Below are 18,627 nucleotides of genomic sequence, written 5' to 3' on the forward strand. Positions count from 1 at the left end.
GAGATGGTTTCACATAAACCAGAAACCCTCCTCGATGACAGGTTTCGACGAAGGAAACGCTTCCCTTTGCCGAAGCAGTGTCTGTGTGAGAGAGAGGGAGAGAAACAATCAGAAATCGATTGAGAAACAATGAGAGATTGAGAGAGAAACGGTGATCAGAAATCGAGAGACTTAGACAGTGAGAGCAATAGAGAGATACTAAGAGATAACCAATGAGGAATCGAGACAGATAGACTAAGAGAAGAAGATAGAAAGAACAAGAGAACAAGAGAGAGAAGGTGTGAGACAGTGGAAGAGAGTGAGAGGGAGAGAGAAGATGATGATTAGGGAGCAATGTTTGATCAAGTCAACTTTTGGACTAAAAAAAAATATGCCCCTGAATCAATATTTATTGACCAAAATCGTTATTCTCCCGAAGATTTTTTTATTTCCCAAAGTCGCGACCTTTTTAAAGGTGTTTCCCAAAATTATTATCCACCCTTGTGGTGGTGTGTAAGCTTTCAGCCTGGCTTTTTCATTTATTTTTAATTTCTTCCTTTTAAACCCTAAATCTCCAAAAAGAAAATCACATCTCCAAACACCCATCTCCTTACTGGAATCACCTCCACATAGTCGCTGGCAAGCTTGGAAGTTCTATGTACCGAAATTTTGCATCTACCCCATTGTAGTGTTGTATTCCAACTCCAAGTGCAAGAGGTGTTTTCTTTGTTATAAGCCACCGTGAACGAAAGCAATTCCAAAATTTTAGGGAAACATTCACGGTTCGTACCAAAACGACTACTACTCACGATGCGATTTCCAAAGAGGTGTATAACAATCCCCAACACATTATTGCACGTGTTTACGATTTTTTTTAATGAAATTTTTGAAAGACAAAAACCATTTCGGTTTAGTCCTACACCAAATCTTTTCACAAGTGGACTAGGTCGATTTCAACTCCAAATAACAAAATGAAATTAACGGACCTTTAAAACGGTGTTCTCGGACCAAATTATGTATGAAATTCGGTGTGAACGCATTGAATTCAACTTTAATATGAGTCAATTTATTTACTTGTTTTAAAATCGATTCACTCGACCAAACCAATTTCAACTCAAGTAATTTAATTAACTTATTGGAGTTGCAACCGATGGGTGTGAGTCGATTTTTATACCTATTCTCTGCGAAAGTGAAATGAAATTGATCTGTTTGTTTGGTCTTTGTCATTCTATAGTTAATTCATTCATTTAATATGGTTTTTCTTGTATGACTTCGATGTTTTTTTTCCTTTCTCAATTGCCAACTCATATGTCTTATGACACTTGGGTTTTAGGGGCCCGAATACCCAAGAGAGGTGGCATGTTGTAGCCAAAGGTACAGAAAAATATGGGATTTCTGTTGTCCGCAAACTAAAGATAACTGGTATACGGAAGTTGAGGGCATCCCTCAAACGATCAATAAAGGAAACCCATTGTGTAACAAATCTTTAAATGAAGCAAAGGTTTCTCAGGTTTCTTGCAATATTGAGCGATCTAGTTATGAAGTTCCCAATAAGATATGAGTTCAAATGATGAGCTAGTATGCATTAATGGTGGTCAATTTTTTTCAAACTCAATAAGATATTTGTGGTTTCGATGTAAGACGATTGTTAAGAAAGGTTGTAGAAACCAAAGTTAGAGCTACAATGTGAAAGAAGTGGGAGTACCGTTCATAGGCTAAGGCGAATTTGGTTTGAAAAACAAAAGAACCACCCCAAAAGAAAAAAAAACACTAAAATGTGTAATTATCCGTTCAAGCTAAAAGGAATACCAATTGATGGTGATAAATTGAAGTTGTAAGTGGTGTCTACAATTCATAACCATTGCCTGAAACTCTGATTGGTCATGCATATGCAAATAAATCTGAAGAATATTATTCAAGAGCTAGTTAAGATTGGCACAAAGCACGACTAATTCTTTCTCAAATACATGGTAAATTTAACAATAACACATCGACAAACATATACAATGGAACGATACGAATTCGTTGTAGCCATCAAGAAAGAAGAACCCTACAAAAGAGGAGAAGGAATGGAGAAAAAAGAATAATTTTGCCTAAGGAGATACCTCAGCCTAAGACAATACCCATGTGATGGCAGGGACGCGTCTGAGGCAGTCATGGACGACGCCTCAGAGCTTGGCCTAACCTCTAGCCGAGAGTTGTCTTGACCAAGTTCCTACTACGTCTAAATCGACTTTCCTTTGCATCATGCGTCACCTGGTACGCCCTTCCGTACTCATGGTCGTGTTTTTCCCCGTGTTGTTGTTGTTTGTGTCAGCTTATTGCTTTGATGGCCAAGCTTTTATTAACAACACAACTCATTTTGTTTTTTCTCTCTCCTTTTTTTCTCAAAACCTCAGTCTAAGGTAGATAATGAAGCTGATTTGGGATTTTTCTTTTTTGATTTCCCAAAATACTTTTGCTTTTCTTTATTCTTCCTTCTGATTTCACCCCTTAGGTTCCCTTATCTCATTTTTATATCTCTTTTAGCTCGAAAGACCAAAGTACCTCTATAACTTTCTCTGTCACATTGTCTCTCTTCATTTGCCGAAGAACAAAATATTTTTAGGATATTTTGTGCCATCTCGACACTCTTGTTGTTTCCTTTTGGAGTCTAAAATTACTAAATTGCCCTTCGATCTTACTTTTGCCATTTTTATCAAAATTTTCAGGTTTCACTGTTAAAATAATGTTCTTAATAATTTTATATCATAGTCAAGTATTTCTGTTATGCTTGTCTTTTTGTGAGCTTTTGCAAATGACACTTTGACTTTAAAGTTAAAATGTAAAAAGTAAACGTCACGCCTTTCTGACATAAAGACTTTATTTAACAAGATTTGACATTGGGAGCATCTTCATTTTTGGTCCAACTTTTTTTACTATTTGTTTCCCACCTCAATTTAATTTCCTCTGTCTCATTTTTTTCTTCCTCGCTCTCTTGTTATTCTCCCGTAAGGTACAAACTACATACACTTAATTTTAGAAAATAAATTTTTTCCAAGAAAATAATAATCAAATACAACCCCAAATTTATCAAGTAAATAAAATGTGGGATCTTTCAACAAAATATAAATAAAAAAAATAAAATAAAATGTGGGAGTGTGAGGCGCCAAGAAACTTTAGGGCTTTTTCCAATAAGTCGTTATGTCGGAGAAACAAGAAAAGTTTCGGGGAAGAAGGTGGAAACCCCAAAATAAATTCACCAAACGCATTTAGGTCGTAATCCGTTTTAGATACAAACTACATGGTTTGTTTTGATTCTTTCTTAATCTTGTTAAGGCATTTAGGTCTTAATCCGTTTTAGAAGAACCGACTACTCAAAACTATGATGTGATGACCACTCCTCTCTCTGAATAACTATTTTTTCTAGAGAGAGAAAACCGTAAAGTTCATCGTTTCCTCCGGCGAAGGTTTGTCCCTTCGCCAGAATCTTTATTCTTTTCCTTCTACGAGTGTTTTCGTTTCTTGCCATAATTTAACATCTATTACCATCTCAATAGAGTTTCTGGAGTATAGAAGAGTGATAAAACTGTAGAAATGAGATGAAAATGTTGGTATGGAAGAAGATCAGTTTCGCCAAAATCGACAAATCATCATCCGACTTAGGGGGTGGGAATTTAGCCTGAGAGCCCGAAACTCGATCCGGAACGCCCGAGTCCGGAAGGGAAACAAACTACCCGAAGCCCGAGACAGGTCGGTATTACCCGCCCAACCCGCTAGGTTTTGGTGCGCGGGCTTGGGCTCCACTTAGAAAAGCTCTACCCAAGCATCAAGCCCGATCATAGAGCCCGCTTCTTATAACCGGCCTATATGGGACGTTGGATCATGATAAGTATAAGGTTTCAACCGTTAGATTAGGGAAGCTACTTTTAGGGTTTTATATAAAAGGGTCCTACTTTTCTACATTTCTAAATGCCAACAGGGAAATAAGCTAGAGACAAAGACGAGAGAGAGAGATGCCCAGATATGAAATTCGGCACTTGGTGGAGGAATAATACCTGTGGTGAGAAGAAGGTCCAAAACAGTTCAAGAGGTTGGAAGTTAAAGAGAAGAGAGGAGATGGAATAATGGAAATAGTTTGGAAGTATATATTCTTTTTAAGTAGATTTATTAATTTTTAGTCATGGAGGTCTAGAATAGAAACAAAATGATTTCTTTTTTCACTTTTGATGCAGATCTATATGTAATCTGTATCTCTCTGTATCTTTCTCTTTGAAAATGAAAATACTGAAGATGAACATTTGTATCTCTCTATCTCATCTGTGTGTAGATTTGATTTTTTTGTCTTTTCATGTTGATGGTTTTTCCATTTTTTTCAGAGTTAGGGTTTGTAGATAATTTTTTTTTATCTCATATCTGAATAATGGACAACCCGATACCCGGCCCGCCCGAAGCCCGTCGGGATAGTACCCATGGCGGGCTTTGTGCAACAAAGTTTGCTTTTACCCTGCCCGAGCCCGCCCGTTAAGTTATTTGGACATTGATATATGGGACCCGAAATGCCCGAGCCCGGACCAAAAGTACCCACGGGTGCCCGAGCCCGCCCCGACCCACCCCTAATTTGACTAATCATTTTCAATTGTCATTGGGGGCGGAGGAAGTGGGTAAAGGTGGTGGTTTCTTAAGGTGATCCGTCTACTGATGAAGACTGATGTTCGTCCATTGATGAAGATCGACGATTCCTTATTGAACCAACTATGAAAAATATAACGATTAGGCATCTAACTATCAATCCATAGTCCACGATCCAACCGATTGCAAGTGCAAGAAAAAAGAGTTCGTGATTGTTTTTACAAAATTCAATCTGACAGACTCGCACAATCTCCATTTCTCTACTTGATTTATAATTTTTACTTATGTTTTATTACAATAAATTTTTATGACCTTTAGGGTCTTTTCATTTGCGATCTTGATGATCATTTCATTTTATGACCTTTAGGGTATTTTCATTCAGTTTTTGTCTTGTTACTCCTTTCCCTTCACGAGGTATTTTACGTTTGGAAGTTCTGTGTTGTACTTTACTTATGTATCTCTCTTGTTGTACTCAGAGGAGTTAAAAATCTCAATCATGTAATGTTATGGATTGATTTCCAACTTATGAATGAAATTATAGTTTAACTCAAAAAGAAAACCCGACTTAAATTTCTTCTGTTAACTATTATTGGGTACTCAAATCAGTCTAAATTAGAATCAAGAAATGTAGGTTTGGGTAAGAATTTAAGTTTGATGAAGAGAGATAAAGCAAGAGCAATTGCAAAAAGAATCAAACCCTTAGTCAGATAATTCAAAAAAAACTTCCAATAAGGATGAACAATGTGGGTTTTGTTCTACACAAGGCCTAATTCAGAATTACTAAAATTTTAAACAAAGTGGGGTTCCTTCTAAATTCATGTACTATTCAAATGATACTTGGGTTGGGTTTTTTAGGGAAGTTTTTGAATTTTTGAAGGTGGATTACTTACAAAGAAAACCAATTTTAGAGATTTCTATTGAGGGTACCTAGTATCTACTTGATTTCTTAAGGTGTATTACTTGGATTGATGAAATACTTTTTCCGTAGAGTTGTTGTGGATGAAGAAAGTAAGGATAGTTATGAATTGCTTCAATGAACTGTGAAAATTAAGATAAAAATCGATGAGAACTCCGGTAAGTGGAAGAGAAATTGATCTTATACTAGTGATGTAGAGAACACTGAAATTTCGTCGAATGATCGAAAAATTGTAACAAAGAAACCTCCTGAGGGTAACTCATTTGTGATAGAGAAGGAAAAATGGTCTGGAGTAGAAATCTTGAAATAAGGAGATAAAATTTTTAGAGATATCAAGAAATAAAAGAAAGAGAGGGATGAAGAGAGGAAGAGGAGGAGAGAGACGACAATTTGAGTTATTGTCGCCGAAGTTAATAGTCGTCGGAGTTAATAGTGGTGGGAAGGAAGATGGAGGAAAAATAAAATAGAAAGACCAAAAGTGGGTAGTGTTTGGAGGAAACAGAAGAAAATTGTTTTCACCCAAAACTTTCTCCTCCGGGGAATTTTTTTTATTTCCCCCAACACTTCCACCTTTCCAATATTATTTGGTCCCGATTGAGCTCCACGTACAACTTACGCGAAATTCCAGCTCGTAGATCGCGTTGACGTCGAGGATTTCACTCATCTCGTTATTGATCCTTTCAAAACAAACGAGCTATTTCATTTCCTCTCTCTCATCACATTACTCGAGGGATAGCCAAACAAATGTGGAGTCATCTCTCAGTTGTTGCCTAATTAGCTGAGGAAAATCTATAAAACAGAATAAATCAAAACCCTAGTTTTCTATACTAGGCTAGCAATGGCTTCTCGTAAGGTCTTATCATCTCTACTCCGATCATCTGCACGACGATCTGCTTCATCTAGATCCACGATCTTTAACCCTAGATCACCATCTCCGTCCCCCTTTTCTCGCCCTTCTCCCAAGGGTTATCTCCTCAACCGTGTCTTGGACTATGCTACCTCTGCCGCCGCTACTGCTCCAGAGTCATCTGCTTCCCCGACGTCGACGAAAACTGGATCCAAAGGTAAAATTACTGATGAGTTTACCGGAGCCGGAGCCATCGGAAGTGTTTGTCAGGTTATCGGTGCCGTTGTTGATGTTAGATTCGAAGAGGGATTGCCTCCGATCTTGACTGCTCTTGAGGTTTTGGACAATTCGATCCGTTTGGTGCTGGAAGTGGCTCAGCATTTGGGAGAAAATATGGTCAGGACGATTGCTATGGACGGAACTGAAGGTCTTGTTAGAGGACAAAGAGTCCTTAATACTGGCTCTCCCATCACTGTAATTCTTCTTCTCTCTCACTAGATCATCTTTTTTGTCTCGATTTATTTGATTGTTGTTTCGAAAAGATTCTAACTTTAGCTCTTAGGGTTCTTAATCCCCTTGACTTCCACTGATTTATCAGATTTATATTCTTTTTTATGAGCGTGACCTCTTTTATGTCGATCATTTTGTATGCCCAATTTTTTATTCCAAATTTTTTCTTCAGTTTGAGTCTGTTGAATATGTTAATTGACATCAATTCACTGATGCTGCATCTTTTGAAGAACGATTGTGGATCCAGTTTTTTGTTAAGATCCACACTAGGCCCTTCTGATTGATCAAGCTATGTCCCAAAATAGCATTCTGTGTATAAATATATTTCTATGATTTTCCTTTCCATCTTGACGATTTCAAATTCATACTTGCCTATTGTTACTGCGTGGATGGTGATCAGATTAAGCATTATCATGTGCGACCATTATTTCTGTTCTTGGTAATGATGTTATTGTGGTTTCTCCTTGCTTATATATTTGGTAACTTATTTGACATAGGTACCCGTCGGTAGAGCTACCCTTGGCCGTATCATGAACGTTATTGGAGAGCCTATTGACCACAGAGGAGATATCAGTAAGAAATTGGAAATAACTGCATTTTTCACATGTAATTTGTTTTAAATTCGTATATTACGGACTTGTAATTTGAACTGTTTGTGTTACTCAAACAGAAACTGATCACTTTCTGCCAATCCATCGAGAGGCCCCTGCCTTTGTGGAGCAGGCCACTGAACAGCAGATTCTTGTTACCGGTATCAAGGTACGTTGTATTCCAACTCTTGACACTAACGAAGGCTACATTAAATATTTATGAACTTTTTCTTAGAAATTACTGGGAAAAAGAGAAATTGAAGAAGGGGAAGAGGAGCAAATATAAACAATTAGATGTTCATAGAAAAGAAAATAATGAAAACATCGAGGATGCTAGAGCTGACATTCAGCCTCAGAACCTTAGTTTTAAACTTCTAATTTGTTCTCTACTCGCTTTTATGTTAGGAACGTGATATGTTAGGAATACTTGCCTATCAAGTTACTAATTAAAACAGGAGTTGCTATATATTAATCTGAGGATTTGGAGAATTTTTTCCTCCTATATAAGAAAGAGACCGGTCGAGATAGTTTCACGTTAATTATTTTGTTTTTGAAAACATTTTAGGGGTAATTCTGTTTTGCCCCCCCTCCCATCCTCATTTGTGACTAACTGGTCATTTTGTCACCCATAAGTGTGCAGGCCAAAAGGATTGTCTTTCCCTTTTCCGGAAACTACCTTAATAGTATTTGTGAAAATAACTTTTTTTTTTTTATCAATATCATCTACCTCTTTCCTACACTCCAGTCATCTCTAACCCTCTCCACCTCTTCTCCCTAACTAAGGTTTGGCCGACAACTTTCAAACAAAATCGTCTGGTCTGGACCTAGATGTCCCACATCCAGACAAAGTCGTCTGAAAATTCTTATTTTCTTATCTTGATCTTTGGTGAATCCTTTGTAGCAGCTCCTCATGACAAGTTTATATCACATTCTTGCTTCCAACGAAATGTTTCCATGCAACTGATGTAATCAAACACTTCTATGTAGAATGCACTTTCCTATCAAAGACGACCGATGATATTTTTTTCGAACTGAATATCATCATATCAAATCTTATTGGTCATTCCCTTCTTTTGATTATGCAGGTTGTGGATCTTCTGGCACCATATCAAAGAGGAGGAAAGATCGGACTTTTTGGTGGTGCTGGTGTAGGAAAGACTGTGCTTATTATGGAGCTTATCAACAATGTTGCAAAAGCTCATGGTTTGCCTATATAAACATCTTCGAAAGAGCTCTGTATCTCTTTGTTTGCTGGTTTGTTTGTTTGTTGTGTTCATGTGTTTTCTTGCTGTTAGGTGGTTTCTCTGTCTTTGCTGGTGTCGGTGAACGTACTCGAGAGGGTAACGATCTTTACAGAGAAATGATTGAAAGTGGTGTCATCAAGCTAGGAGAGAAGCAGGTCTACTTCTTACGCTCAAAATTTTAGTCGTTTCTGGATTTCTATTTTCTACCATTATTCATGGGTAAAATTTGGGTTCACCATGAATACTTGCATCACTTATACTGTTAATGTTCCATCCAATATTTAAGAAATTGGCAAAGCACTCTTCAGTCGTTATTCACCCCAAGGCATTTGCACATGAACACTCAAACCGTTGTACGCAATTCAGTTGTAAGATGTGCACCTTGAGGTGTAAGAGGCATCTAACTTTGCATATCGGGTCACAATTGTAGAACATTTTTTTGTATAAATTTTAAGAAAAGCACAAATGCAATATACAGGAGGGATGTAGAATCATTAGGTTTCACTTTGGAGTGTTTATACTTTAGTTTAAGACTTGGAGTTTTGGAAACACTAATAACATTGATAACTTTTTCTTATTAGACTGGTAAGAATATATAACTGTAGCAACGTAGAAATGATATGTGATACATTGATACTGACATTTATATATGAATATAATGCCATTTTCTTTTTCAAATATCGATTTATGCCATTTGAATAATGCTCAAGGTGTATGCCCAAGGCAACGCCACTCTTTCTTAGAGCAAACTGTTGTAGCACAGATCATTGACCTATTAAAGCACCGTTAAACAGAAATGTTATCTTGTCTTGCCATTTTCTTTTTCCCAAATCTCAACTATGTTTTCTGCCTTTCAGAGCGAAAGTAAGTGCGCGCTTGTATACGGCCAGATGAATGAGCCCCCAGGTGCTCGTGCTCGTGTCGGGCTTACTGGGCTAACTGTTGCTGAGCACTTCAGAGATGCCGAGGGACAAGATGTGCTTCTGTTCATTGATAACATTTTCCGGTTTACCCAGGTAAACAAACTTGTTTGGATATTCACAAAAGTTCTTTCTTTCTTCACATGGCAGAGAGTGCATTAACGACCCCTCTTTTTCATCTATATTGCAGGCCAACTCTGAGGTGTCCGCTTTACTCGGTCGTATTCCTTCTGCTGTTGGTTACCAACCAACTTTGGCTACTGATCTTGGAGGTCTCCAAGAGCGCATCACTACTACAAAGAAAGGTTCCATCACGTCTGTTCAAGCTATTTATGTGCCTGCTGATGACTTGACGGATCCTGCTCCTGCAACAACTTTTGCTCATCTTGATGCTACCACTGTGTTGTCTAGACAGGTATAGATTCTTTTTGTAATAGTTGTTAAGTTTCATCAGTTAATTTATTGTTGACCACATTCTTTATGATTATATGCAGATTTCTGAGCTCGGTATTTACCCTGCTGTGGATCCCCTAGATTCTACATCCCGTATGCTCTCACCTCATATATTGGGAGAGGAACACTACAACACTGCTCGTGGTGTACAGAAGGTTCTTCAGAACTACAAGAATCTTCAGGATATTATTGCCATTTTGGGAATGGATGAGCTTAGTGAAGATGACAAGTTGACAGTTGCTCGTGCTCGTAAGATCCAACGTTTCTTGAGCCAGCCTTTCCATGTTGCAGAAGTCTTCACTGGTGCCCCAGGGAAGTATGTGGAATTGAAAGAGAGCATTACCAGTTTCCAGGGGGTTTTGGATGGTAAATACGATGATCTGTCCGAGCAATCGTTTTACATGGTTGGAGGTATTGAGGAGGTCATGGCCAAGGCTGAGAAGATCGCGAAGGAGTCTGCTGCTTAATTGGATCATGTCATCTCTTACCCGTTATGTGGACTTGGGAAAATCAATAATTTTGTGATGTACTTGCAATGCCTGTGCTGGCACCAGAAGCTGCTGCAATTTGTTTGGGAACTGTTTTCTTTTGCTTTCCTATTTAATTCTTTTTTGCAGGAATTGTAGTTAGCGCAAGGAGCTTCCAAGGGTCCTGCTCAGACTGGACCCATCATTGTTCAATAAGAGAAACAAAAGAGTTTTAACTTGATTAATACTTGTTTACTTTCTTGCTTTTGAATACGGATTCTTGATTTCAGTTCATTCCTGTGTTAATAATGTTCAAGTCTTAATTCTCAGCTACTTTCTATTAGTTCACTAGAAACTTCCGTGCTCCAGACACAATTCTGGTGTGTTTTTTATGTGTTTACTAAATATCCCATCGCTTTCTCTCTTTGGTATTTAATTTTTAAATTGAACACCTCTTAGCGTGCCACTTCTACCTTCAATACCAAAATCATTCTTCGTCAACAAGTTTGGATACAAAAACACCAAAAACTATAGCGTAAACTTCTTGTCCATTAAATTACATCAGGAAAAAGTAGAAGTTCAAAAATCCTGGCTATAGATGCCATTTGTATAGGAAAAATAGTTTTGCATTGTCATCCTTGGGAAACTTTCAACCAAGAAAAAAATTTGTGGGGAGCAAAAATTCTGGCTAAAGATGCTATGGCCAATTTTTTGGCCTGAAATGTCATTTGACCGAATCATTTTGGCCAAGATAGCCATTTCAATCTTCTCGTGTTTTTTGGCCATTAGGCCACAAATTCTTTTCTCCCAAACTGTCATTTTCCCACATAAGAAATTGATTTTCCCATGCTACACAAGAACATTTCACGATGCTACATATAGATAATAGATTTATTGTAGTGCGCCATTAGACCAAATTCTTTTCTCCCAAAACTTCAATTTCCCACCTTAGAAATTGGTTTTCCCTTGCTACACAGGAACATTTCCGGATGCTACAAATGAATTTATGGTAGTGTGCCATTAGACCAAATTCTTTTCTCCCAAACCTTGATTTTCCCACATAGAAATTGATTTTCCCATGCTACACAGGAATATTTCCTGATGTTACACATAAATCTATGGTAGTGTGCCATTAGACCAAATTCTTTTTTCTCATCACATTACTCGAGGGGTAGCCAAACAAATGTAGAGTCATCTCTCAGTTGTTGCCTAATTAGCTGAGGAAAATCTATAAAACAGAATAAAATCTATAAAACAGAATAAAATCAAAACCCTAGTTTTCGGTACTAGGCTAGCAATGGCTTCTCGCAAGGTGTTATCATCTCTACTCCGATCATCTGCACGACGATCGGCTTCTTCTAGATCCACCATCTTTAACCCTAGATCACCATCTCCATCCCCCTTTTCTCGCCCTTCTCCCAAGGGTTATCTCCTCAACCGTGTCTTGGACTATGCTACCTCTGCCGCCGCTACTGCTCCAGAGTCATCTGCTCCCCCGACGTCGACGAAAACTGGATCCAAAGGTAAAATTACTGATGAGTTTACTGGAGCCGGATCCATCGGAAGTGTTTGTCAGGTTATCGGTGCCGTTGTTGATGTTAGATTCGAAGAGGGATTGCCTCCGATCTTGACTGCTCTTGAGGTTTTGGACAATTCGATCCGTTTGGTGCTGGAAGTGGCTCAGCATTTGGGAGAAAATATGGTCAGGACGATTGCTATGGACGGAACTGAAGGTCTTGTTAGAGGACAAAGAGTCCTTAATACTGGCTCTCCCATCACTGTAATTCTTCTTCTCTCTCACTAGATCATCTTTTTTGTCTCGATTTATTTGATTGTTGTTTCGAAAAGATTCTAACTTTAGCTCTTAGGGTTCTTAATCCCCTTGACTTCCACTGATTTCTCAGATTTATATTTCCCAATGTAATTCTCAATTGATTGTGAACTATAGAAATTTGGGTAATGTTCTCAGATGTCAATCCTTCAACCCCTTAGTTAAATTTTTTATCTTTTTTTCCTTATGATTCCTTTTTATGACTCTGATCTCTTTTATGTCAATCATTTGGTATGCCCATTGTTTGGTTCCTATTGATTTCATCACTCGAGTCTGTTGACATTAAGATTGCAGAAGTATTTTTAATTTATCAGCCTGTGGTTCAAAATAGCATTTTGTGTGTAAATATATTTCTACAATTTTTTTCTTTCCATCTTGACGATTCCAAATTCATACTTGCCCTATTGTGTTACTGTATGGATGCTGATACAATATAGCTGTATCATGTGCTATCATACTTTTTATTCTTCGTAATGATGTTATTGTGGTTTCTTCCTTCTCATATATTTGGGAACTTATTTGACATAGGTGCCCGTCGGTAGAGCTACCCTTGGCCGTATCATGAACGTTATTGGAGAGCCTATTGACCATAGAGGAGATATCAGTAAGAAATTGGAAATAACTGCATTTTTCACATGTAATTTGTTTTAAATTCGTATATTACGGACTGGTGATTTGAACTATTCATGTTACTCAAACAGAAACTGATCACTTTCTGCCAATCCATCGAGAGGCCCCTGCCTTTGTGGAGCAGGCCACTGAACAGCAGATTCTTGTTACCGGTATCAAGGTACGTTGTATTCCAACTCTAGTCACTAGTCAGTGCTACATTAAATATTTAAGAATTTTTATAGAAAGTACTGTGAAAAAGAGAAATTGAAGAAGGGGAAGAGGAGCAGATATAATGAATCAGAGGGAAATAGAAAAGAAAATAATGAAAAGATCAAGAATGCTAGAGCTGACATTCAGCCTTAGAACCCGATATGGACAGATCATAAGAAAAAAGAAGTCTCCAAGGGGGTTTTCCCTCTTTCTCTCTCTTTCCTCTTCTTCACGCAATTTTTTCTCCTGATTTCTTCTACTGGCCGACTCTCTGTGTCTCCCCCACTATGCCCCGTAACCTTCCCTTCTTCCACTCTTTTGACTTCCTGCTAATTGGTAAGTGGTTTAGGGAACTAGTTTCACACTGTTTTAAGACTGAGAAACTCTCCAAGTCAAGTTAACACTCTTGATCCTGATCGGACTTACCAGCTACTAATGAGTCTAACTAAAATTAACGGACCCATTTTGTAGCATAATTCCATTGAGTACAGTTCATTTATTGGTTTTGGACCAGGGTTGGCGAACAACCATGCCTACACTTTCAATTATTCATTGCATCACCATGTTTATGTTTCCTGTGTTCTTTTAGCTTAAATTTTTTTTAACTTTTAACTTGTTCTCGACTTACTTTTATGTTAGGAACCTAATATGTTTAGGAGTACTTGTGTATCAAGTTACCAATTAGAACAAGAGTTCCTATATATGAATCTGAGGAGTATGAGAATTATTTTCTCATGTATAAGAGGGAGACCAATCGAGATAGTTTCACGTTTATTATTTTGTTTCTGAAATCATTTTAGGGTTGTTTCTGTTTTTGGCCCCTAAATTTGTGACTTATTGGTCATTTTGCCCCATAAGTGTGTAGTAGTTTGTTTTGGCCCCGAAGGCCAAAAAGATCCTCTTTTTCCGAAACTACCCTTACGGCGTTTTGTGTAAATAATTTTTTTCCACATCATCTCTAACTCTCTAACTATCCTTTGTAGCAGCTCCTTATGACAAGTTTATATCACATCCTTGCTTCCAAGAAAATGTTGTAACTGATGTAAACAAACACCTCCATGTACTACGCACTTTCCTGTCAAAGGCAACCTATGACATTCTTTTTCAAACTGAATATTGTCATATCAAATCTTATTGGTCATTCCCTTGTTTTGATTATGCAGGTTGTGGATCTTCTGGCACCATATCAAAGAGGAGGAAAGATTGGACTTTTTGGTGGTGCTGGTGTAGGGAAGACTGTGCTTATTATGGAGCTTATCAACAACGTTGCAAAAGCTCATGGTGTGCCTATATAGACATCTTTGACTGTGCTTTTAATTTTTTTTTGTTTGCTTGTTTGTTGTGTTCATGTGTTTTCTTGCTGTTAGGTGGTTTCTCTGTCTTTGCTGGTGTCGGTGAACGTACTCGAGAGGGTAACGATCTTTACAGGGAAATGATTGAAAGTGGTGTCATCAAGCTAGGAGAGAAGCAGGTTACTTACTACACTCAAAATTGTTGTCGTTTCTTGAATTTTACCATTATTCATGGCTCAAATTTGGGTTCACTATGTATACTTGCATGAGTTATACTATTAATGTTCCATCCGATGTTTTAAGAAATTGGTGAAGCGCTCTTCAGTCGTTATTCACCTCAAGGCATATGCACATGAAGGTTGAGACAGTTGTACACAAATGGAAAAATACTGGAGGGGTGTAGAATAATTAGGTTTTACTTTGGAGTGTTCATACTTTAAGACTTGGAGTTTGGGGAACACTAATAACATTGATAAATTTCTTTTTGTTAGACTGGTACGACTATATTACCGTAGCAAAGTAGAAATGCTATGTGATACACTGATACTTACATTTATATATAACTATAGTGCCGTTTTCCTTCTTTAGAAACCAATTTCTGCCATTTAAGAATAAAGGGTCGATGTGTATGCCCAAGCCAACAACACTCTTTCTTAGAGCAAACTGTTGTAGCATAGATCATTGACCTATTAAAGCACCGTTAAATAGAACCGTTATCATGTCGTACCATTTTCTTTTTCCCAAATCTCAACTATGTTTTCTGCCTTTCAGAGCGAAAGTAAGTGCGCGCTTGTATACGGCCAGATGAATGAGCCCCCAGGTGCTCGTGCTCGTGTCGGGCTTACTGGGCTAACTGTTGCTGAGCACTTCAGAGATGCCGAGGGACAAGATGTGCTTCTGTTCATTGATAACATTTTCCGATTTACCCAGGTAAACAAACTTGTTTGGATATTCACAAAAGTTCTTTGTTTCTTCACATGGTTGAGAGTGCATTAAAGACTCCCCTTTTTCATCTATATTGCAGGCCAACTCTGAGGTGTCCGCTTTACTAGGTCGTATTCCTTCTGCTGTTGGTTACCAGCCAACTTTGGCTACTGATCTTGGAGGTCTGCAAGAGCGTATTACTACTACAAAGAAAGGTTCCATCACATCTGTTCAAGCTATTTATGTGCCTGCTGATGACTTGACGGATCCTGCTCCTGCAACAACTTTTGCTCATCTTGATGCCACAACTGTGTTGTCTAGACAGGTATAGATTCTTTTTGTAATAATTGTTAAGTTGCATCAGTTAATTTATTGTTGACCACATTCTTTATGATTATATGCAGATTTCTGAGCTCGGTATTTACCCTGCCGTGGATCCCCTAGATTCTACATCCCGTATGCTCTCACCTCATATATTGGGAGAGGAACACTACAACACTGCTCGTGGTGTACAGAAGGTTCTTCAGAACTACAAGAATCTTCAGGATATTATTGCCATTTTGGGAATGGATGAGCTTAGTGAAGATGACAAGTTGACCGTTGCCCGTGCTCGTAAGATCCAACGTTTCTTGAGCCAGCCTTTCCATGTTGCAGAAGTCTTCACTGGTGCCCCAGGAAAGTATGTGGAATTGAAAGAGAGCATTACCAGTTTCCAGGGGGTTTTGGATGGTAAATACGATGATCTGTCCGAGCAATCGTTTTACATGGTTGGAGGTATTGAGGAGGTCATGGCCAAGGCTGAGAAGATCGCCAAGGAGTCTGCTGCTTAATTGGATCATATCATCTCTTCCAGGTTGTATGGAGTTGTGAAAATCAATAATTTGGTGATGTACTGGCATTCTGGCAATGCCTGCCCTGGCACCAGAGGCTGCTGCAATTTGTTTGGGAACTGTTTTCTTTTGCTTTCCTATTTAATTCTTTTTTTCAGGAATTGTAGTTAGTGCAAAGAGCTTCTAAGGTCCGGCTTAGACTGGACCCTTTATTGTTCAATAAGAGAAACAAAAGATTGTGAACGTGATCACTTGTTTACTTGCTTTTGAATACTTAATCTCGATTTCGTTCATTCCTCTGTTAATAACGTTCCCCATCTTTGAGAGCATCTCCAATGACTCAGATTGAAAAATTTGTAAGTGCCACTTAAAAATTTTCCTAGTCTTTTACAAAATTCTCTCCCATGTAAAATTCAATTTGGGTCATAAGGTGATGTGCCAACCAATGTCTCAACTCTCAAGAAGATTTCTTTCGAGGATTTCAAATGTCAAATACAAAATTATTGATTTCTGAAACGACACTAACGTAAATCTTAAGTTTTTTGATAGTTGAACTCTTTTAAATTGATGATCTTAATGGTGCCAATTAAGATGTGACACAGGATAAATGAGTTGTTTTTAAGTTTCACTTTCGTAGGACCAAACATCTATGAGGTCCTGAGTTCTCTTTTACCTACCCCTATCAAAACCCTAAAAAAACTTGGAATAATATTGACTGTGATGATGATGATGTAGAAAAAGTGACTACCAAATTTCTGATTTGAATGCCTTAGCATGATATGGCTACCAAAACTTTATACATGTTTATATGAACAAAGAAGAAGGGGGAGGAGGAGAAAGTTAAACACTTATATTCTATCTTTTTTAGAGATATAAAATCACTTTTTTATATAGCACAACAAATGTCTAATAAAAATTGCCAAAACTAAATTTTTAATCTTCCTGAAGGTGTATAGAGTCGCTGTATAGGTGGAGTGGAGAGTGAGAGAAAAATGTATTTCTTAATAGTACAAGGCATAATTTTTTTTCAATAATAACATAAGTGTGGATCCTATAGGTCCACCAGGGGGCTTAATTCTTACATGGAGAGATCACATCATTGTCAATAGTCATGAGATCAACAAACACTTCATACATGTCACCTTCACTTATGAAAGCACTGGTTTTTGTGGATCCATTACTGCATTCTATGGAAATCCTATTAGATAATTGGGATTATTTGTTTGGTTGCATTTATATGAAGTTGTGTCTAAATTACATATGCATGATATTTTCTGGTTTCTGATTGGTGATTTGAATTGTATTTTCCATGCTGATGAAAAGATAGGAGGTATGACAATTTTCAATTGGCTGATGTGTTAGATGTATTAAACATTACTATCGACTTGGTGTGCGGGTAATCCTTTTACTTGGACAAATGGGCAGTTAGGAATCCACAACATTCAAGAGAGGTTAGATAGGGTTTTTGCCAGCCAAACTTGGTTAGATTCTTTTCCTCACACTCAAGGTGACCACCTTAGAGAGAATTGGCTCTAATCACTCACCTCTTCCTGTCAGACCCACATATACATAAGCAGAAAGACACCTTTAAATTCTTCAGAGGATGGTTAGAGGATGAAAATTGTAAGATCACCATTGAGAATAAGTGAGGTATGAGTTTTCAAACCCCCAACTCATATTTATGCATTCTTAGTTGCTTAGACTTCAAAATGATCTGACCTATTGGCATAAATTTCATTATAATAAGATGAATGCATGCAGAGATAGATAGGCTGCACAACGACATAGAACAATCTGGCAATAACATATCAAGGCATTCTCTTATTCAATAGTTAGACAACCTTTGGAGAGTCAAAGAAGAATATTGGAAGATTAAATCTAGGGAGCAATTTGTGTCTCTAGGACACCAAAACACTAAATACTTTCATGCTATAGCTTCTGCTCGTAAAAGAAACAACCATATTAAAACTCTAAAAGGATAAAAATGATCTTCGGTACACTTCTCATGATAGTATTGCTAATGACTCCCTTGTTGCTATTCCCTTGGAAGAGGAAATTTACCGAACTGTTTTACTTTGAAGTCTGAAAAATCCCCTAGACTAGAAGGGGTTTCTCCTACTTTCTTTCAGAATTCTTGGGACATAGTGGGAGAAGACACAATCCATATGGTCCAAGATTTTTTTAGAAGCCAGACCATGAGCCCTCTGCTAAATGAAACCTTTCTCACTCTTATTCCAAAGACTAGGGCCCCTCAAACAACTTACAAAATTATCTCTAAAATCTTGGCTAAGAGACTAAAGAGCCTTCTTGATGTTTGTATATTTTTATACCAATCTGCTTTTGTTCCGAAAAGACATATTACTGACAACATAGTTTTAACTCGTGAAATAG

At 37.8% G+C, this 18,627-nt stretch overlaps 2 protein-coding genes across 2 annotated transcripts; both read left to right on the forward strand.

Moving 5' to 3' along the window:
- The first annotated feature begins 5,771 nt into the window (after positions 1 to 5,771).
- On the forward strand, positions 5,772 to 10,831 carry LOC147566546 (ATP synthase subunit beta, mitochondrial-like). Its single transcript, XM_086653043.1, has 8 exons — positions 5,772 to 6,827; positions 7,361 to 7,436; positions 7,534 to 7,622; positions 8,539 to 8,656; positions 8,749 to 8,852; positions 9,555 to 9,713; positions 9,808 to 10,032; positions 10,112 to 10,831. The coding sequence occupies exons 1-8, from the start codon at positions 6,345 to 6,347 to the stop codon at positions 10,535 to 10,537; spliced, it is 1,680 nt and encodes a 559-aa protein (XP_086509169.1). The 5' UTR covers positions 5,772 to 6,344; the 3' UTR covers positions 10,538 to 10,831.
- A 127-nt stretch (positions 10,832 to 10,958) lies between these two features.
- LOC147566547 (ATP synthase subunit beta, mitochondrial-like) lies at positions 10,959 to 16,529 on the forward strand. The gene is made up of 8 exons (XM_086653044.1): positions 10,959 to 12,317; positions 12,897 to 12,972; positions 13,070 to 13,158; positions 14,354 to 14,471; positions 14,558 to 14,661; positions 15,254 to 15,412; positions 15,507 to 15,731; positions 15,811 to 16,529. Exons 1-8 carry the CDS (start codon positions 11,835 to 11,837, stop codon positions 16,234 to 16,236), a joined length of 1,680 nt encoding a protein of 559 aa, XP_086509170.1. The 5' UTR covers positions 10,959 to 11,834; the 3' UTR covers positions 16,237 to 16,529.
- The last annotated feature ends 2,098 nt before the right edge of the window (positions 16,530 to 18,627 follow it).

Source organism: Eschscholzia californica, unplaced genomic scaffold (genome assembly GCF_041429995.1).
Source record: "Eschscholzia californica isolate CP2 unplaced genomic scaffold, dmEscCali1.0.p SCAF_1, whole genome shotgun sequence".
Lineage (NCBI taxonomy): Eukaryota > Viridiplantae > Streptophyta > Magnoliopsida > Ranunculales > Papaveraceae > Eschscholzia > Eschscholzia californica.